This window comes from Paralichthys olivaceus, chromosome 22 (genome assembly GCF_024713975.1).
Source record: "Paralichthys olivaceus isolate ysfri-2021 chromosome 22, ASM2471397v2, whole genome shotgun sequence".
NCBI lineage: Eukaryota > Metazoa > Chordata > Actinopteri > Pleuronectiformes > Paralichthyidae > Paralichthys > Paralichthys olivaceus.
Window position 1 is genome coordinate 13,325,773 of NC_091114.1, and position 21,571 is coordinate 13,347,343.

At 43.1% G+C, this 21,571-nt stretch overlaps 1 protein-coding gene and 1 long non-coding RNA gene across 6 annotated transcripts in view; one reads left to right on the plus strand and one right to left on the minus strand.

Annotated features, from left to right (window-relative positions):
- Window positions 1-21,571, plus strand: part of svep1 (sushi, von Willebrand factor type A, EGF and pentraxin domain containing 1) — an 82,699-nt gene that overhangs the window by 36,217 nt on the left and 24,911 nt on the right. For 3 of the 4 annotated variants that reach the window (XM_069519134.1, XM_069519135.1, XM_069519133.1), the window contains 7 exons: window positions 8,809-8,967; window positions 10,255-10,434; window positions 12,334-12,513; window positions 14,207-14,401; window positions 16,993-17,111; window positions 17,304-17,433; window positions 18,945-19,052. In XM_069519134.1, coding sequence (XP_069375235.1) covers window positions 8,809-8,967; window positions 10,255-10,434; window positions 12,334-12,513; window positions 14,207-14,401; window positions 16,993-17,111; window positions 17,304-17,433; window positions 18,945-19,052 — 1,071 coding nt within the window. Of the gene's footprint in view, window positions 1-8,808; window positions 8,968-10,254; window positions 10,435-12,333; window positions 12,514-14,206; window positions 14,402-16,992; window positions 17,112-17,303; window positions 17,434-18,944; window positions 19,053-21,571 lie in introns of those variants that run through there. The other variant, XM_069519136.1, reaches the window with a different exon arrangement.
- Window positions 17,347-21,557, minus strand: LOC138406583 (uncharacterized). 2 transcript variants are annotated; one of them, XR_011239987.1, is made up of 4 exons: window positions 20,443-21,557; window positions 18,317-18,455; window positions 18,037-18,226; window positions 17,347-17,483 (listed from the first exon to the last, which is right to left on the minus strand). It is a non-coding gene; the product is annotated as an uncharacterized lncRNA (long non-coding RNA). The 2 variants fall into 2 exon arrangements; XR_011239986.1 differs by having other exon boundaries at window positions 18,037-18,188; window positions 20,443-21,548.

Sequence of the window (21,571 nt, forward strand, 5' to 3'; positions counted from 1 at the left end):
AAGTCATTCAATCTTTTCATCATTCATACTAATGATTAATAATTGACTGTCGAAAATGCTGATTACACTTTAGCAGGGAATGATATCAACTGAATCTTTGGTGTTTTTTGCTCGGTGATCAAAACCGTTTCTTTCAGTCGACTAATTGATTAGTTTAACTTTTATCTATTGTTATTTCACCAGCTAAAAAAGGGGGGGGGGTACAGCCCACTGTGAGGTCACCCATTGGTTTGTGAGCTGCTGGTTTGTCCAACATATTTGTAACCATATTTGGAGGAGCATGCGTACCGGGCTTCATCATCTATTTATCTATAGATAGGACCATCATTTACAAAACTAACAATGTGCTGTTTTGAAGAAGACCTAAACTAGAGATTGAAACCACATTATAAATCAAGTGAGATGTAGTTTTCTTATGGACCTTTATACAAACTGAGTTCTTTTTGCAACCAGTGGTGTCGCCCCCCTGCTGATCGTTTGAGAAAATGCAGGTTTCATGCACTTTTCACTTCACGGGCTCATTTTCTTCCTCATGCCACCCAGGGCTGGTAGATGCACACATTGAATCATCGATCAATATCTTCTCCGCCTTGCTTTTCTGCTCTTCAAATATTTCAACTTCTTTATGACTCCATTTCCTTTGTCACACCTAATTTAAAGGGACAAATGCACCCATGAGAGTTTCAAGGTGGAATGGATTTCATAAGTGCTTCTGTCCAGTGTCTTTGTCAAGGCCCTCGCTGTGACCCTTGCCTGCCTCTGGATATTTTCACCGACCCTCTTCTTTGCTGTTTCATCTCCCCCTCCTCCACTTCCTTTCACTTTCTGCTCTCCTCTCTGTGTGGGGTTTGAGCCGACTGACTAAGATCGCTCCAGTTGACAGGAGCGGATGAAGAGGGGTACATATGATGTCAAAGGTCACAGGATAAGGATGAAGGAAATCATCAGCTGCCAACCTTCTGGAGAAGCATCATCTTTCTCTCTTGCTCTTTCAGCCTCAGTCCCCTCATGAAACCACATTTAAATAATTAGACCCAGATTTTTATTTGAATGCACATCAAAAAACGCAATGTTAAATTAATTGAAGAAAGAAAATGAGATGAAAAACGAGTTCTTTCTTGGCCGACGTACCGTCCTCTCATCAAGTTAAGTGGAAATCCTGCTGACAACGAACCAACAAACAAACCATTAAGCAGCTGCAGAGTGTGATGGTGTGAAAAATCATCTTCTTCAGAGATTCTCCATAACAGGCTATTTCCATCTTTATACAAGAGTGTGGTTTAGAGTGAAGGCAAATCTGAAAGTGAAATCAATAAGTTCTACTCTTGAACTGAAAGACCACACTTGAAAAAACACCCATAAAATTCAGCCAGTTGTTTTATGTGCACGGAGATACATCAAAAATAGAGAAACACTAGCACATAAAATTGGGTGGTTCTGTGTCCTGTCAGTGAATCTGTTTAGCAGCATCACTGCCTGAGCTCCAACTGGGAAACCAACTCTGAGGCTACTGTGGGATCAGATAAATGTGTGTGTGGTGGGTCAGTGTGCGTGTGTGCACAGGGTGGGATGATTTACGGCGTGTTTGTGTTTGTGTGCACTCACGCCAGATAACACATCCCTCAAATCCCGTCAGGAAATGTGGGAAAACATTTAGGAGTTTGGTGAAACGGTGACACATCAGAAACGGATGTGACAACTTTTTTCTACAAGTGTGAACATCCTGAGTGATGTGCTCCGTTGTCCCGAGTCTACTGAGATCATGCCGCGGCCTCAGGATTCTGACATCTGTAATCAGGCACACCAGACTGGAGACCAACCTGTGTTTGGACAGTTGTTTAGCGGTTTGCCTCGCTCTCCCGATCGTTCCCGATGTTCGCCGAGTCTGTAATAAACGAGCGGGACAGTCTCCCTACAAATCCCTGCAACGTGTCCAGCTATGGTGGTGAGATAATTCTCCTCTGGGAGTCGGGGTGAATAGTAAGCAGGCAAAAAGCAACGAAGCAGCCACTGAAGTTCTTCAGTTTCCTCTCCAAAGACCGACTTGCATCACATTGCATAAGTTTCACATTCCTTGGATCAGGGGGTGCGTGGAGCGCCCCCTCCCACTTACATGGAGGCTGTGTAGGTGGACAGCTGTGCAGCAGCCACATCTCACCCCCGTCCCCCTTTTTTTTTTTTACCCCGCAATCAATCCAGCTGGAGAACAGACCAGACTTCAGTGAGACTCAAGTTGATTTAGAGCCTCCTGACACCATGGAGATGGGATTCCCAAACTTTTCCAGTCGCAGGTGACCCGTGTGTTGAAGTTGGAAAATTCCTGTGACCCTTGTAGTTGTAGACGTAGTCTCATTGCACATTTTGATTTCCGTCCTCATCTGAATGATGTGGGAAAAATGCTGAGTGGAAGGATTACTGAAATAGAGGACAGCTGTCTGTAGACGGGCTGTGTGATTTTTTTTCTCAGTGGATTCTTAGGGCGTTTTCACACCTATTGCACCTTGCCTCGTGCAGATTTCTGACTTTTTCAGTTACGCCGAACCAAAACAACAGATGTGAGAGGGGCCTCGGGCCCTGGTCTGAACCAAAATGAACTTCTTTGCATGGTTCAGACGTTTGGTATGAGCACAGGAAGTTGAAACAGCACTAAACGACAGAGGATAAAGAAGTGGAAGTGTCTCGCAGTATTGCTTTAAGTTGGTGACAAGGACAGGGGCAATGAAATGATCAAAATGAACCTGTTCATTCATTTTCTCCATTCACACTACTACCTGACAACATGCTGACATGAAACACACGCCCGTCTACCGACCAGTCACAGTCAAGTATAGGTAGAACGTTTATGATGCTTAGGACATTTCAGCTATTTCATTTTCCTAATAATGTTTGGCTCATTTTCTCTTCTTCTTTGAACGAACTATGGTGGCATTGGGGTTTTGAGATGATCTTGTCACAGCCTCTTCTACAACAGCACCTCACAGATGCATTGGCACAGTTCTTGTGTTCATCATCATCATCAGGAGCTCAGTGGTAGACAGGTGCTAGTGCTCTCTGTGGAAAGTGCAATGATGGAGGGTCTGAAGCTAAATGCAGAGGTATTCAATCGGTGCCTTTAGGTTTGAATGTGTTTGACTTTCCAACACTTAAAGGATCAAAATGTCCGTCATTACTGGACACATGTATCATTTACATTCCTCACATCCATAAATCCCATTATGTTAAGCTCCCCTGGTGGTCCAGATGAATTCAGTGTCAGATGCGTACAGTCTGTTGGCTCTGAGTAAATGTCTATCCAGACTGTGTTTATGTGAAATGAAACATTCAACCACGAGCAACAGTTTTGTTTCGTGCCTCTGTCGGTCTGTTGCGTGAATATACGTCTGTTTTCGTAGGCCAGACTATACATTTTAATTGTCCATTTCCATCGTCTGTTTGTGCGACTCAAATGTGCATGGGAAGTCTCAGTTGAGAGTGGAAAGTTTCCTCGCATGTGAACATTGTTTTCTCAGTGAGAAACCCTGGAATTTAAGGTCCAACTTAACAACATTTCTGGTGTGAGAGGGTTTTCAACCACAAGCGGCCAGGCCTCCGTCCAAATTTAGCGGCCTGTTCACAATATTGCTGGACTTCCTTTGTTTCAATTGTTTAGCTTTGAAGATGACAGACAGACACAACTCCATCACGGAACCATGAATTTTACCTTATTTTATGTCACTTTTACGAATCTTGCACTTAACACTCATAATGTGACGGTAAACGTGAACTGTCGCCGAAAACTTTTTGTTTTGTAGTTTATAAGAAGAGGTTTCTAGTTATAGATTTATGTAGAGTAATGTTTCTGATTTGACTGAATCAAATACATAAATAGACGCAAGGTATCAGCAACAAAATAGAAAAAAACGGCATAATTTAGTATTACTGTATATATAGCACCAAGTGCAGTATCAAAATAATAATTAAAACCAAATATGTATGAAAAAATGAACACACATCAGTGTATCAGTGTATGTACTTTGATTTTTTAAAAAGCACTACATGTCCCATCTACTTACACGGAGGAGAAAACTTAATGAGCTATACTGCAGACAGCCACAAGGGGTCAATCGAGCCGTTGTTGCTTCACTTTTTGGGAGCTGTCATGTCGTCCAACTTTATTTACAGTGTATGGTTGGTACCAAACATGTTTCGAGGTTTGATATCCAACTCTACGACACACTGACCTGAATGCTCCGTGTTTAAAATAACATGCGGGAGGCAGCATGTGAACGAGTGCTCTATGGATCGGCGTATTTGTTTGCAGGCATGTGTTTGTGGATTTTGTTGGACTAAGCAGAATATGTCCCTCTAAGACGAAAACCACTCTCTCACTAACTCTCTGTTTGTCATTGTGGCTGAGGAGGCAGATGTTCCTGCTCTCCCTCTGGATCTCCTTTCATCGTTTCAGCCCCGGTCTGTTTTTAGGCCTGGCTAATCGAACACAGCGTCCCCCCAGAGACATGAGAGATTCTCGTGTGATAGTAACTTTGGCTCCCGGACCAGGATGTGTCTGCCAGTTTGGAAAAAGCAGTTTAACAGATGAACTATTCTGTGCTTGGTTTTGTCGTTGTCTTTTCTCTTTGACTTCCTGTGAATGTATCTTTTTTTTCCCCCCGGTTTGAAATGCTAGTGACAGCCAAGATATTCAACTCTCGCAAGAGACTTTCTAGTCAGAGGTTTGGACTCAATTCAAGTAGTAAGGGTTAGAATCTTCTCCAGTTCTACACATCAAAGTCTGTTTACCCTTGCATATGGGAAGAGGTTGTATAAAATATTTTGTGGCTCCAGAGGGAGCTGCAAGAAATCAGATCAATTGCCTCAAGTGATGTCAATAGAATCAGTGTTTGTTTTAAAAACCTGAGGGTGTGGAGTCGAAGCGAGAAATGAATTCACCAGACGTCTGAAGAACACTCGTCATCTCCACTGAAGGATGTAGAGGCTGAAGGCTACATTAGCCGCGACTACAATAAGAAACCTGTGGATGAAGATGTGATGACGACATGATAACTATCCCCGGAGACTCACCCTTAAACACACTGGTTCCTACTTTTGACGTAAACAGGTCACAATTCTTAAAATGTTTATTTTGTTTTTCTAAATCATGGAGTAATTCTGAATATAATTGATATTTTTTAGCTGTAAGTAGTTTGGTGTGCTAGTGAGTATTTACAGCAACAACACAGTGTTTTAGGAATTGACTTAAAATAAACAACAATTCATGGTAAAGAGGGAGAATTTCACTCAGTATAACTGTGGCTCACTGTGTTTTCAGTCGTTTTTGGAAAACAAAAGAGCTCTATGGCACATGGATGTGAGATAAACAGTAATCAGGCTTTGGCTGCTGAACACAGGCAATAATGGTTAAAATCATTTTTAGTTTTCTTTCTTTTTTTACTGGATTTGTTGTCTATAAAATGCAGAATATTTCCAGACTCGTGCTTTAAAAAGAGGCAAAGCGTACCTCAGGTTTTTCTCTTTGACTTTCCGTGCAGATGTTTTGAAAGAAATCTTTCAGAATGAAGGTGAGAATCATCAAAGCTGCTGATGTAATGACATGTTTAACTTTATTATCAGTTATTAGGATTGCACAAATATTGCTGTAACTCTAAATGAATAACGCCTGATCTTCAAGGTCGGCTCTTTACTTTCCTGAGGTCGTTACAGTGTACAGTGCATGTCTTTGAGCGGCTGCTGTCTCTATGTATGGTTGCAGCCGGTTCACACACAGCGTGCTCTTTCTGTTTTATGGTCATCTGGCTACTGACGGTCGACTTCCTCTCTAAATGAAGGTTACGCTGCTGTAGAATTTTACTCCATAGGCAGTAGATGGACCCAAAAGGAGACTGCTGTGTAATTCAGAGCAGCGCAGGGTCCAAGCGCAGTTAGTTTCACGATGGGGTCTGTGAGTCTTTTGGCTGAAGTCAGAGCAGTGATATATTTTAAATTATATATTTTAAAGTTCTCCCCCTTTTCATTCACGGGAACTTGTTCTTTTTTTTTTTATCATTTATTTCTTCTTGTTCACCCCGACTTCCTTCGTTCCAACTCCTGCAGGCAGACGCTGGGTCTGGTCTTTCTACACTGTGTGTGTGTGTGTGTGTGTGTGTGTGTGTCTGTGTGTGATGATGCATCTGTTTGTGTACATTACTACCTGCCAGCACATGCAACATGCCAGGAATTGAAAAGTTATACTTTCTGATACAGTATTTCCACTGTTGTGCTCCTGGTGAATTATTATTCACATTAAAAATAACTAGGCTTCCTGTAAACCTTAAATGAAGCTGTAAAACCTGATTCCCGAGGGCCTGAACAGAGCGCACACTTTCCGCTGTCACTCCGTCTTATGTAAGATACCTCCTCTGAGTTTAAGCTGCTGCTTTTGTTATCAAATGAAATGTGCAGACATGGTGAATGACACAAACTCTCTGTCTGCACCAGGTAAAACCACATGGGTTTGCTGTGGGTGAGCGGGTGCGTTTCAGTGTCAGCAGCCAGTGCTTGCTTTACGGTGGGTTAACATCTCCAGGCTGAGCCGCTTGCTGAGGGAGGGAGAGAGAGCGTGGGGAGGTGCCAGGCTGCCATTGGCTCGGCAGTGGAAATTCACACCTGGCCAGTGCAGCTAATAAATGACTTGTGAAGAATATTAGCACTGTGGATTCTCTGTCGCACCTACAGAAAAGCTTATAATGAAACTTTCTTGTTTTAAAGTCGGGTCCAGAATCTGCGACCACTTGAAAGTGAGCCACTGTATGGGCTTCTGCTCGATGGTTTTCTAAAGTGTGCCTCACAATTAGTCCGAGCAAAAGAGGCGGTTTCAGTCTGGATCAAACTGAACCATCTGTAGTTTGCAGTGTTAAAAAAACCTTTTCTGGATATTTAAGACTTTCAGACCAGTTGGAGGAAGTTGAGAGACGGCATTAAAGAGAAGAAAAAGAAGCTGAAGTGACTCACAGGATTGTTGTCTTAACCTGTGAGCGATTCATTTGGCAAATGCGAACTTCCTTTTCTGCAAACTGAAATACTCTTTCTTTAAAAAAGTGAGCCAATATAAGAGCTGAATCGACAACACGCTGATGTCAGATGCACGCCCAGCTACACACCAATCAATGTCCAGTGTACACGCAGCCCACTGGGTATGGATTTTTGAAGCTCTCTTTGTCTAGCTAACAATAAAAAGGCTTTAAATCCTTTCAATTCAGCGATTTATGTATTTCTGCTTTTATTTCTTCAAAGTGTTGAGATGATCTGTGTGTGTTTGTGGGATCAGAGAGTTTCTCATCTGAAGTGCACTGCAGCAAATGTAACTGTCAGAGAATATCTTTCTTCCTCTGGAGCCTGTTTTGATTTGAAAACGTGTGCCGTCAATATGAAATCGGGTTTGATTTTCTTAATTAACTTGAGCAAAGTTTGGATTTACTTGAATCGACAGTGACGCGATCAACAGTGCAGCGCCCGTTCAAGGAGAGACAACTGTTATCTGTTAACATATTTACTTTATCTGTTTCGTATGTGATATGATCGAGAAACATTTAACGGTATGACAGTAATGTGCGGTGTCTGTAAACAATGGCAACCAAAGAGATCAGTGTGTAATCTCTGAACGATTGGAAGGAAATCAAACGCAGTTGTACACAAACCTACGTCATGTGTGGGTCCTGTGAGTGAAAGTGGATCAGAAAACTTGTGATTACACCACAATCGCGAGGACTTAACACCAATTTACAAACGTCATTAACCAAACAATATAATGTGTAACAAGATGAGAGTTTTCTGAAAGGAGACGTATTCTGCTCATTGAAAATATTCCTTTTAAAGTAGTTCTGATACGCAGGAACAACACAGAAAGAATAACTTAGAGCGTGGGTAGCAACTGATAAAGGTCTTACCCTCAGTAATGGCTGTGAATTATGGGAAATGTCAGCATAGCAAATTGCTTGAGTGAAACTACCCATAAAATGGCTGATAAAGGCCGTTGCCCCCGGTAATAACCTAATTCAAACAAACACGAATACATTTTTTAGACAATTTAAATCAATGTTGAAACATCATCGTCACTGTAAATATTACAGCGGATTACGTCAGCGATCAGGTTATATTGTGATTTACGAACCGTCCCGTGTGAAAGTGACCTTTAAACCTTGATAAGATCCATGTGATGGATCCAGTCGTTCGTTTTTCACTCCTCTGCGATGCACTGACTGGTTTTTTAGAAGTTGATAGATGGTGAATGAAAGAATGTTGGCGGACCCTCATCTGACCCGTGCTTCTTCATCTTTACAGCATGTCCTCTGATCCAACTCAGGTGATGCTAATAGGAAGCATACTGGACTATGTCTGTGTGTGTCTGCGAGTGTGTGTCCGCATGCAGGTGATCAAAAGGGTCTTTCTAATGTAGCCCATGTGTGCTTACATGTGAACCGTAATAGGTTTTAGATGCTCATAAACCTCTCTTTGAATGAAAATGCTCCACGGTGTCCGGTGCCACTAAAGAGTTTACCCTGCTTGGAATAATTAAGAAGCTGGGCTGAACTCGTCTCTTTTTACGTAGACAGTGAGATCACTGTGTCACTTTTGCCACATTTTTCCACGACTGCACGTCCAGACAATAATATGATCAAAGTCTTCTCTTAAATCCTCCTCTGATTTAGTCGTGAAGATTTTTAGCTGTCTTGCAGTGTATTTTTTATTTTTTTTTGCACATCAACTTATCTTTTCCTCCAGCTTTCATTACATTTAGTAATGTTTCTAATTATATCTCCTCTCATTTTGCAGCGTGCCCACCTGGCACTTATAAACCAGAGGGAACACCGGGAGGTCTGAGCACCTGCCTGCCATGTCCGGACCTGCAGCACACGTCCCAGCCTGGCAGCACCTCTGTCAGTGACTGCGTCTGCAGGCCAGGCTATCAGCCATTAGGCATGACCTGCCAGGGTAAGAGGAGCTGATCTGTTGACTGCTAGATCCATGACGTTTGATTTAGCCTAATCATGAAGGGATTATTAGGCAATTACCAGAAAGGGTCCCAGAGGAGGGCTGATTATATTTGTCCACATTTTGTGGCGAGATACAGGAGACCGCACCGACTCCACAGTGGGAAACCCCTAACGAGGCCCTGTGGCACTAGCCTTCTGCCAAAAGTAATTTTAGAGAGCGTCTTACTGCATGTGTGACTGTGGTTTGCACACGCAAACCAGGTCCCTTTTGCCTGGGGCCCCCAAAGTCCTGAAAATCAAGCGAGCCTCATCTGTCATATCTCTACACACTAGAAATCCTCTGTGTTCTATAGTCAGTAGACACAATGCTAATTCAGCCTGTTTATGACATCTTGTGCATGTTTGTTATTCAAAACAGTGGTCGTCACGTGAAGATTCTCCCTGGGAAAAATGTGGGAGAAATTAGTTGTCTTTATTTTTCTGGCTGCAGCAACAATAGATGAAGCTGAGGATTTGGCAACTTCCACAACCAAATAGGTGGCATCAGCACAGATTTGCCCCCTGGCTGAAATCAAGATGATAATAGCCACTGCCCAAAAGAATTCAAACCCAATCAAGAGAAAAATCCAAGGAATAAGATATTACATTACTGGGCATTAACCTGATGCACCAGATGGTTCGTTACAGAGAAACACCCAGAAACATTCAGAAACATTGGAAATGAAAAGAAAAGGTGCTTTTAATAAAATACTTGGAAGGTGATCGGATGAAGCATGTGTCTATCACCTCATACTTGCTGAAGCCAAGGAGGAAAAGAGCGAAAAGATTAATTTCCATTGATAAAAGCCTGTTGTGCAGTTTTCTGCTCCTCACCTCTGATATAACTGATGCTTTATCGACACAAATCTACTGCGGGGGTCGCCAACTCCTCATTTTTGGTAAATCTATAGAAATGTTGACGAATCACTTGGAACACAAACACAGACGTGTGAGAGTAGAGCGTCCTGCATCATAAATCTGCCTTCGGTAATTTATCCGACCCTCCTATTTCTTAAAAAATGAGTGGGTGATTTCCACGCAGCAGTTCCTGTGAACACAGTGATGTTCATTATTCACCAGTTTGTGATGATCTGGGAGGTGATGTCTGACAACCTGTACTTTTCTGCTTTCATGCTTTGTTATTGTAGGAAGATTACGTTTCCGTTCGGTACCAAAGACAGCCGCCACTACCTGCTCCATCAGTAACCTCTCCTCCCCTCTCTCCTCCCCTCCTCTCCTCCTCCAGTGGTGTATTGTCCAGCGCTGTCCCCTCCTGAAAATGGCTTTTTCATCCACAATGTATGTAACAACCACTTTGAAGCTGCCTGTGGTGTGCGGTGCCAGCCAGATTTTGACCTCCAGGGAACCAACATCAGACTGTGCCAGGCTGACGGCACTTGGTCAGGGACGCCTGCCACCTGCAGAGGTGAGAAACTTCTCTGTCAGTGAAAAGAGGACTTTGACAATTATTATCATGATTAATTAACGATTATTCTTCAGTCTTTCGCTCAATAGAATGTAAGAAAATAAAGGATAATATTCATCGGATGCTCCGAAAGTCTAATGGGACTTCTTCCATTTGTTTGTCTGTTTAAGCAACAGGCAAATTTGGAAAAGATCTATATAAACACAGTACAAACTGTCTCACAATACATAAAATAACCTGGATCCAACCTCCGGAATCAAATCTACTCGTCCCTCCTTCCACCAAGTTTCAGGAAAGTCTGAGTTGCAGTTTTGCGTAATACTGCAATGAAAACATACCCTCCATGGCAGAAGGTAAAAACAAAGCAGAACTGTGAAAAATGTCGTTAGGGAAAGCAAGTATAGCACATTGCATCAATTCACATTACGTAATTGCAGACTGATAATTATGTATTATCTGGCACGGAGCATACAGTATGTTACAGTGCAGACACAAACATACAAGCCTGTCTGATTAATCCCAGCAGGTTCCTGCTTCACACCACAAGTCTCATATACTTTCCTCATTAAACTTTGGGACTCGATCAAAACACTCAAAGTCTGCAGCTTCTCCTCGGATCCCTGCAAACCGTCACGTCTAAAGAAGATGATGTGTTGCAGTGATTCATTGCAACTTTCCAACGAGCGTGAGCGTGTTAAGGTCTCTCGCTAAGTATTTAGGTCACATGTGCTTGCACTGAACGAGGAATCAGCGTTTACTGGGAGGCCGGGGAAGGAAGGAAGGGAAGTAGGAAAGGAAGGACGGAGGGTCTCATGGAAGGAATACGAGTTTGAGGGAGATGAAGAACAGACAGGAAAGAAAGAAAGGAAGAGGGAGTTTGACAAGTCAAGAGATTAATGAGATAAATACTGTTTTAACCAAAAGACAGCGAGCGGGTGACTCACAGAAATACCAAGACACTGAATATTCAAGGGTGTGTGTTTTACAGTGTGTGGCTTTGGGTATATATTTCTGAGTGTGTGTGCTTATACATGTATGTGTCACACTCAGTCTAGTCTTCGCCACATACTGTTGGACCTCCCATGGAGTTAAGCCCTGAGGGAGGGGGTCTCCTCTGAACCGCCTGTCTGTCTATGGGTGGGGATGAGAAAAAACGCAACACTCTTCTCCAGACAGCAGCATAATTGAGAGACACACAGGAATGTGTTCTTTTATTTCATGGGAATTTTTGTGCATTAGGTTAAATGATAGGTTCCGAGTTAAATATGATATGGGGCTGTACATTCTAATGGCCGATTTATGTGTTTTTCCGTGAGTTATATGGATATTTATACCTGTGTTTGTCAGTTATTCCTCAAACCAGGGTAAAATATTTCAAAACCACATAATAACAGAAGCATACAGGTGTTGTTTGACAGGTCGCACTACTTCAAATTTACAGTACACAACAAATCTCTGTGCAATATCCCTAAAAAACGACTAATCTAAAATTGCATCATCTGATTATAAATTTGAAAAACTGAGAGAAAAGATGACTCCTCGTCTCGAGAAGGTAGGAAAGGAATTTCCCAAAATGACCACGTGATCACAAGCACCTAAAAATAAAAGCAGTAAAACATGTTTGGAGCATTTTAGGCAGTAGATGAATTGCCTTCATGGTTCTCGGGCTTTGTTTGTTTATTTTGGTTTGCGCTCCAAACCAAATAACAAATGTTTTACTGACTGTCCAATTTTTATAGCTCCCTAAATTGGCTAAACCATAAATTTATGATGTACTTACAGCAAATCAAGCTCACAATAATAACACAAGCCTTGGACATTTCAAAATATAACAATATGCATTCTGTGTCTCTGATTTGCAGATTGTTAATCTTGATGTTTATTGTTTCACGACCGCAGTTCGATCCTGCCCGCTGCTCTCTCGGCCGCAGCACGGATTCCTTAGGTGCAGCGATGGCGGTGCCTCCTACAGGGCGGAGTGTCAGGCAGGCTGTGAGCGAGGCTACAGGCTGGAGGGGGACGTCAGACTCACCTGCCAGGCCAACTCGCAGTGGAGTGGATCCCAACCTCGGTGTGTGGGTAAGACTTCATCTCCAACAAGCCACTGGCTCACGCTGTGTGTTGCATCTGGACACAAAACACATACAGATGACTGGTTCAGTTTAATCACTCGTTAAGGTCCTGCTCCGAGGAATTCACCTCTGTTTTTATTTTCATCTAATACACTTTTATCCCAAAGTCTCATGTTATTTGATTTGTACAAGATGTAGAAAAGATGTGGGACGTTTTTGGATGAGCTGCTGCAAACATTCTCTTTTCTCTGGTTGAAATATACATTTATAAATTACCAAGATCTGTAAATGTGGACAAAAAGACCTGGTGCATGTGCCGTATCCCCGATGCCATTGACAGGCGACCACCTGGATTAAAATTGTGTATTTCTCCAGGTTTTTAAAATAGCTGGAAACATTTGGGATAAATACCCAACAAAATATAGAACCCAAGTCTTAATCATTTGAATGTATAGGCTCATATTATCTGTTTAGGTCACTGAATAACCTATAATCTGGGGTTTTCTATGTAAAAACATGTGGTTTTACACACGTATGTAAACGCACATGAGAACACTGACTCACACATGCACAGTGGTTAAACATATGGTGCGTATTTGCTGGGCACACTACATCATCCTCAGAAAGATACATCTGCTTTCTCATCGCGCAGCTACAATCCCCATATATACACACACGCACGCAGAATTACCCACACACTTCAAAACTGATAGTTAAGTTAAAATAAGTTGCGCACACTCATGCCCTCCACAGAGAGCACGCAGGTCAGGCACAGCAACACACAAGAGAGAGACCGTGTGAGAGTGTTTCACCGCAAACCTCCGGCCTCAACTGACTCACTTCCAACCAACCAGCTCACTGCGCTATTTAAAACGCCCGACTGATCCGTTTCTGAAGAACTCTGGGTTATCGATAGCTACCATCTCGTTGCCCCCCGCTGCTCTGACTGAGCTGCAGATTGTTTGTTTGACCGTCTCCGTGTTTGCCCGCAGACTGTCGTTACCTCTTTAACACAGCTAAGAGGCCTCTGTGGGCTGCTGCTGCAGCTGAGCGGTTTGTTTTAGTGTTTGTTTGCACAGTGGTGAAACAGGATCGCTTCGGCTGAGAGGATGGAGAGATATTTTTTCATCTGATTGAAATGTACCCCTCAGCGAGCTTCTTCTCGCAGCTGAAGCCAGCGGAGCAGGAGGCAGAGGATGAGAATGATCCATCCATCATCAAGTCAAAGCCACATGTACAGTTAAAGCCCCAGAATAAATATAAAAGGCCTCCAGTGTAAGAGTCCTGTGGTCTGTGCTCTCTTGAGTTGATTTCCGACCAAATGTTTGTTTCCTTTGTGCCAGTTTCTGATACGCACACACACTGAAAATAGTTTTATTGTTGGCATTTATAGTGGAGGGTAATCAAAGAAAGATTTTATCACATTCTGGTAAACACACAGGAAACGTGATCCAGATCTTGAAATAGTTTTCTTTTCTTTTTTCGGTCTGTTCCGCTCTAACCAACCTTATCTTAAAATACTTTTTTCCTAATCTCATCAATGTACAATACATTCTATCAAAGCACTGGTTGTTCCTCAATAATTCATCAAAGAAAAAGTCATGAGATGTTGGATCCAGTCATGTGTCCCCAGCAGATATTTTTTAAAGGAATGAAATAAACACAATCAGATTCATCTCCTTCTCCCGCTCTCTCCCCAGAGGTGCGTTGTCCCCCTGTTGTGGCTCTGAAGAACATCCTGCTGTCGCCCCCTGCCTGCGGGAGGAGGGCAGCATCGCCGGGCTCCTTTTGCCTGCTCACCTGTCGTCAAGGTTACAGTCTCCAAGGAAACAGGAAGGCTGTGTGCATGGGCTCCGGGAACTGGACCGCTAACGTCCATAAAGCCGTCTGTAAAGGTGATGTGTGTGGAAGGTGCATCCTTTCATTTCAGAAGTTCAGAGGTCAGGGGTCAGGGTCGGTGTAGGGGCTGTAAAAAAGGTCTTAACCAGGAAGTTTTTACAATACAGTTATTATCTGTCTCTCGGATGTTAGATCAATCCTTTGTCTTTGCATGAGCCATGGAAAAAGAGCAGGGTGGCAGTTCAATTCAAAAATATGCTTACAAACACTTTTACACAGACAGAATCATAAAAACTAAATTATCTGGCGCACTGTGACTTCCATGTTTGACTGTCTATAAAGATGGAGACCGCTTCTCCACTTTCTTCCACTATCCAAAAGTTATTAATACAAAATGATTAAGGATGGAACGATGGATCCATAAACTTGATCTTCTCACTGGCCATATTTTACTGAACTCCCTTTGCCAAACAGTTTTCCCCCCATTGAGATGTTTGTACACTTAACAAGGCTGCTTGGAAGATTGAATTCTTCTTTCAGCGCTGGAGTGAATGACACTTGTGATGTGTGAAAAGATGGATGGTCAGAAGAGCTGGAAGGAAAGAAACAGAGGACGTGGAGAAATCGAGGAAGATTTAAAAATAAAACAGCAGGAAACTTGGAAGGAGAATTTTCTTTTCCATCCTCCATTCCCCCCTCCTCTTTGTGAATAGTGAGAATGGTGCTAACCCTGTTTCAAAGCGGGCCTCAGGTCACTAACTCAAACCATCCCATGTCCGAGTTCTCGCGTCCCTCCCCTCCACCCGACCTGGGCTCTGTCTGGAGATCGTTAAAACCGGACCAGATGCCTTGCAGGTGGAACAGGTGGTGGCGAGCGGCTGTGCCCGCCTCCCCCTCCGATGTCCTAAATCCCCTAGTATCCACAGGAGAAAGTTTCCTAACAGAGGATGAAGCGCAATAAAGATGAATAGATTGGAGATGTAGGGCGGACAGGGAGGTGAGAGGTGAGGATGAGTCATCCGGAGGCGATTATAATTAGAGAAGATTACATTTTTTTTCACCTGGGGCTCAAATCAGCTGATGGAAGAAAAAAGATGAGAAAATGAGAAAGAAAGAGAACTTTAGTGTTCTTTGTCAGCTCCTGGCTTTCTTCACCTCTCACTTCACACTGATGACACCCAGAACGAAGTATTCCTCCCTCTCTGTGAAGATGAACGCGGCCGATTGGAGCCGTGTGTGTTAGTGTTTAGCGGAGACGGATGCCTAAGTAGATGGGTCATCAGGTCCAGATGGGAGCGGACTCTCTTACACAACGCTGCAGACCTCTCTCCATCGATGGGAGATTCAGCTCTCGGAGGCTTGAACTGAGCTGAACTGTGCCGTGCTGGCTTCTTGTTATTACAACATGCTGTAGGAGACAAAAGGAAGAGATGGTTTCATCCAAAGGTCACCGTGGTTTGTGCATTTGCCACCAGTCAAATGTTATTTTTCTCGACCGCCCATGATCTGATATTTCCTACTGGAGGAAACAAAGTCTGAAAATCACTGACAAGGAGAGTGAGAAGAGTTTGTCTGCTTGTCTGGGATCCTGCAGACGCAACGGTCTCACTCAAATCTTAATTCTTCTGTTAGTCCCATTGCTTTTTACTTTTATAGCACAGTAAATGATCAATTACCATTTATGTGCCTCTTTGAATCTCTTCAGATACAGATTTGTTTGTGTTTTTCAGGACAAGCAGGGCTGCTGGAAAACAAAGCAAAATATGAATTCTGTTTCAAAAGTTGAAAACAGAACAGTAAAATAAACAAAATGCTTTGATAAAATTATGTACTTACTCATAACTAATAAATCCTACAGGCTGATATTCACTGCAACAGTAAAAAAAATCCACTTTACCCCCCTCACATTTCAGAATGATCTAATGTCAATAAGACTCCATCTTCATCTCCACACAAAACACAAACTGAGTTACTTTGAGGTCCAGATGATATTTTCCTCTCTCGTGCTCTCCACACGGTCTGTTTACCTGCGGGCAACCAAAGTCTGCTCAAACCTGATTAGTCAAACTAGATACAGAAACCAGAAGGTTTCCCAAAACACCTCCGGACTCTGCATACTCACCCGCAGAATGTGTTTACACAGATTACTGCAGTCCTATGAGTAGTTCTCAACCTGTGCGTCTCACTCACACAGTCATCAAGCCCAAGAAATACAATTTATCTGAGATGGCGCTTTTCCGTGACCCCGACTGTTTTGACAACGACCGAGGGCAAGTTTCACACGTCATTCCACCTCTATCTGTGTTCATCTCCGCTCCACCATTGTTGCCTGACGCTGAGGTAATGGATGGACACGGATCACGCCTGTGGGGTCTGGTCTTGTGGGAACGGTGACAGCCGTGCGCTCTCAGTTCTGAACAATAACGAGCTTGGGATGTGTTGCGATTAAAGAGGTCAGGGGTCAGATGACATCACACACCTACACCTCCTTCAGTGATAAGAACGAAGCAGGCTGAGGTCAGTCTGTTCAGTTTGTGATGAGCTGAACATCTGCAACAGTCTAATCTGATTCCTAATTCAATTTAATGGAGTTAAAGCATGTTCATCGTCTGATTCTCATCTCTTTCTTTCTCCGTCTCCTCTTCAGATGCTGAATCACCAAGGATCCAGTGCCCTGCGGACATCGTCGCAGAGACAGATGAGCGGCGTGGGACCGCCAACGTCAGCTGGAACGTCCCAAATGCCACTGACAACTCCAAAGAGGAGGTTGGACATTACATTTTTTCTTAAACTCTCAAAGATTTGCTTTCGTTAGCTTTCTGTTGTTCAGTCTATAAAATGATAGAAAACTATAAAATGCACATTTAACAGGACACGTTAAATTACCTTTTATCTTTCGTCCTTTAATCCTAGTTTTTTTTCTCTCCTCTTCATATTGACTGTCTCTCGCTCCTCCAGGTGACGGTGCAGGTGAAGCCAGTCTACGCTCCTCCCCAGCTGTTCCCCATCGGAAAAGAGACCATCACCTACATCGCGACCGACCGCACCGGGAACCAGGCCAACTGCTCTTTCACCGTCACAGTCATCGGTGAGCTCATCCTCTTGGAAACAATGGGTGCTGCATCTGGTCTCCATGGCCTGTTTTAATACGAGAGAGGGGAAAGCTTTGAATACAGTGTCCCGCTTGGCTTTTTATAGGCTTTATGGATGACTGTTTATATCTCATCTAGAATGTTATTAATTACGGGAAGAAATGCTTTAAAGACAATGTGAAATTGATCAATCCTGATGTTGGTTGTACTAGAATCAAGGTGCTCTCAGAGTGCAAACGCCCAGATCCTGTTTATTCAGATCCGCTCCACATTGAATGGCCTCCTCCTGGCTCATTAAAATCGGTTCAGTAGTTTTTGCGTAATCCTGCGAACTCAAAGAATGCCAGTGAAAACATAATTGAGGTAATTAAATCCAGTGTTTTCTGAGACATTTCCATGTCATAAAGCTTCACAGTGTTAACATATCGCAAGTGTAAGACAATTAGCAACATGTGCTCAGCAGTAAAAGTCTCTGGCACAAAACCCAGAGATGTAATAACGCTCTAATGAAGATCTAACTTTGCTTAGAAACAGTACATGACGATCAAATGTAACCATGTCTCTTTTTCATGCGTAAAAGAGTCGAGTGAGTATTTTACTTTTAACACAGTTGAGCAGCTTCACGGGGTCATAAGGTGGGCGCCCTCCTTCATTGGTGTTTCACAGATTGGGCCACGTCACCTCCAGATGCTTGTCCTCTGACTCTCATCCCCTTCAGCAGCACCCAGATGTAGATGTGGCCACGAAACCTCTGCAACAATCCTCTAACATTTTAACTTCCAGGCACTTCTGCAAGGATGACCATATAATCAGATGGAATGATCTCTGGTGCGAAGATGAGTGTCTGTCCCAAGAGAATTAGTTAATATACGCACTTACTTGTTTCCTCTCCGGTACAGGACATTCCTCCACCTCTGTGCTGCAGCTTATTTCTCTCATGCAGTGTAGAGCTATGATTTAATTGATGTACTCAGCAGCGAGGGAGTTCATCCGCCCCGGCAGGTGCCAAACAGTGTTACTGTGGGGAGAGCGAAAAAGAGGGGTGTCCCATGTCAACCGCTCAATAATCACAGCAGTCAGGGGGAAAAACCTCAAGCATGGTAGCTGTGAACATTTCCATATGTTATTATGGTGGTGGAACGTTGTGGTTTTTTATTAGAGACATGTGTTTAACCAGTGCCCTCTGACACCGCTGCCTCGAAAAACTCCTATCACATCGTAGCACACTTCTCCCAACTGGGTTTCTTTCACATTGTTCTAATGTATTCCAGTCTGGGAACAATTGTGTGTTTTTGCATTAAATCCGCACCATGTTTTTTTTTTTTTTTTACATACACATGGCTTAGATTGCAGGTTTTATTGCTTTTGCAGCTGGCGGACGGTAAAAGTCTGTTATCGACATGTTTAATGTTTAATGTTTACCAGTGTGCTGTTTTAACTGTGCATGCTCCCCATCTGGCCGTCTGTTCATTACAGATCCTCTTAACGACCCTTTATCCCTTTCTAGATACGGAGCCCCCAGTGATTGACAGGTGCAGGTCACCGCCCATGGTCCCGGCCACAGACGCGGAGACGGCGGTCACTTGGGAGGTGCCACAGTTTTCCGACAACTCAGGTATGTCTGGCTGCCGTTCTCAGACGGCAGCTCCGTAGATGGTTTACTCTTTTGCTCCTCTGTTCCACTCCACCCCCTCATCCACTGATGATTTTCCATCGGTCGTATGGGAAAATAGGGGATCAGCAGAGAGCTATGTGCTTTTGTACGTGTGTGTGTGTGTGTGTGTGTGTGTGTGTGTGTGTGTGTGTGAATAATGGTGAGAGACTCCGAGGATGGATTGTAAATGTGTGCATGAACGCCTCATTTGTGTGTCTGTGTTTAAAAGAGATGGAGAGAGAACAGGGCTGGGGAGCAGATGAAGCTGTCAACGTGTTAATGTCATTAATGTTAAAGAAGACAAAGACAGTTGATCATGAAAACTTGTTCATTACGTCCATTTTTCACACATTCATGTAATTAAACATGAACATATGATACTGGACACATGGGAGTTCAATGTGTTTTAATTGCTTGTCTAATTATCTTGGTTTTCTTGACTAGAGTGGCTGCCATTAACAATGAATCCTGGTTTTAATCACTGGTAAAGTTCCATAAGTACATCCAAATAATATTTTCTGTATTAATATCTACATTCACAGCAGAGATTTAGCATTTTCACCTAAACATCAAGTAGAATTCAAAGTAGAAACTATCTCACAATCTTAAACAACATGATCAACAATTCCTAGATCTGCCACTTTGTCCAAATCCATACCAGAATGTATTCCTGTGCATTTAAATCTGATAGATCTGAATTTGAAATTGGATCTGATTCATAATTCATGTCAAGGAGAATATTCATGTTTAGTCCATACGGGGCCACATCCGCAAGATTTCACTCAATTGAGTAAAAAGTACAAACATTTGGTGAAACAAGTCTGTGCCACGAATTGCAAATGAAACATATACGTTGAGGGTTTTATTGGATTATGTTTAAAGTTTTCCCAGTGACGCAGGGTTTGATGATTGACACAATACGAAACAATCTAAATCGCAGTACATTAAATTTCATTCCCTGCACCTTAAACTGAGTGAAAAGAAAATGTTCCCCTTCACGGACGGACATTATGAAGCTGTGACGGGCTGTTGTGAAGACTTTATATGCGGTCTGCCGGTCTCTGGTTTTAGACTGGGCCACCCTGCTACACTTACGTTGATGTTTAACTATTCAGACCGATGCTGCTGTAAAGCAGTGCATCAAGGCCACTCTGCCAAATAGACTAAATATCGCAGGGCTGGCTGTCTCTCTCCTGGCACTCTTCACTGTACCCAAGCAGCCATGGTGGTGACAGACAACAAACCAGACTTCTCCAGAGCTCCAGCCACAGCCAGGACCATGTAATTCACTGACTCTGGCTCCACAAACACACACACGCACATATATGGAATAACACAGAACAGCGCTCACACGCGTGTTTGTGTGAGTTCACAAACTTTGGCAGAAATGAGCCTGCGCTCGAACGCAGGCCACGATCTCGCAGAAACTCCAAAAAGATCCTTCCCCACCTGTCTGCAGAGGTGCACCTCTATCAGACACACACTCACACACAGGCACGGTAATAACAGGCTGCTGCAGCTGCTTTGGGCCACACGACGTCAACACCGCGCTCCTTCGACGTCAGTGTTTTGTTTTTCCAAGCCCACACCCTGATGCCAGAGCTATATATAGTCACGACTCGGCAGACACACACATAAACACACGTTCAAACACACACACGGGCTATATATAAAGGGAGACACCAGACTCCAGCGGACCAGACGTGTGTCAGCCCTGTTGGAATGACCCGACAATACCGTTAATGGAAGACGAAAGGTCAACCACTTACTTTTCCCACCTTCTCCTCTTACTTTTTAAAATCCCGTCTGGATGTCACACTTGTTGCAGATGTTTTCACTGCTTTCTGTTCATAACCTGTGTGTGAGGATGCAGGGAAGTATGACACACACACACACACACTCATAACCCTCTCATCACAGCTGCCTCTCCCAAAGCCCGATCCATCACTCTCTGCACGTGCAGTTTTTTTTTTTTTCTTAAACCAACCAGACTGTAGTAATTTTCCTCTTCAGTCCTCAGAGGTGGATTGTTCTGCTGCCATGTGATGCCCAGACACACTGTGCACACGTTATAATATCAGAGTTCAACGTATCTGCTGTGGTTTTTACGAAGAGTGACTCATTTAGTCCTGGAAACTGGAGTAAGGCCAAGACTGCCCCCTGTAGGTTCACTAGAGCAACAGTAACAACTCAAGTAATTATGTTCTTCTAAAGGCAAATCATGAGTGGAAAGAAAAATATTCAATCTATAAGGTTAGAAATCAAGCTCATGTCATCTTGGTAATAATTTGAAAGTTGAATAAAAAACCTTATAATTGGACAAAATCACTATCATTGTGTTATGTTACAACATCTGCACCAGAAAATAAAGAATATTATATGAGTAAATATAAAAAGATAGTTCCTCTCAGACAGCCTGGTTAATGCTATGATGTTTGTCTGTTTTTCATTCATAATGTTTACTCTTCTGTAACGTGCGT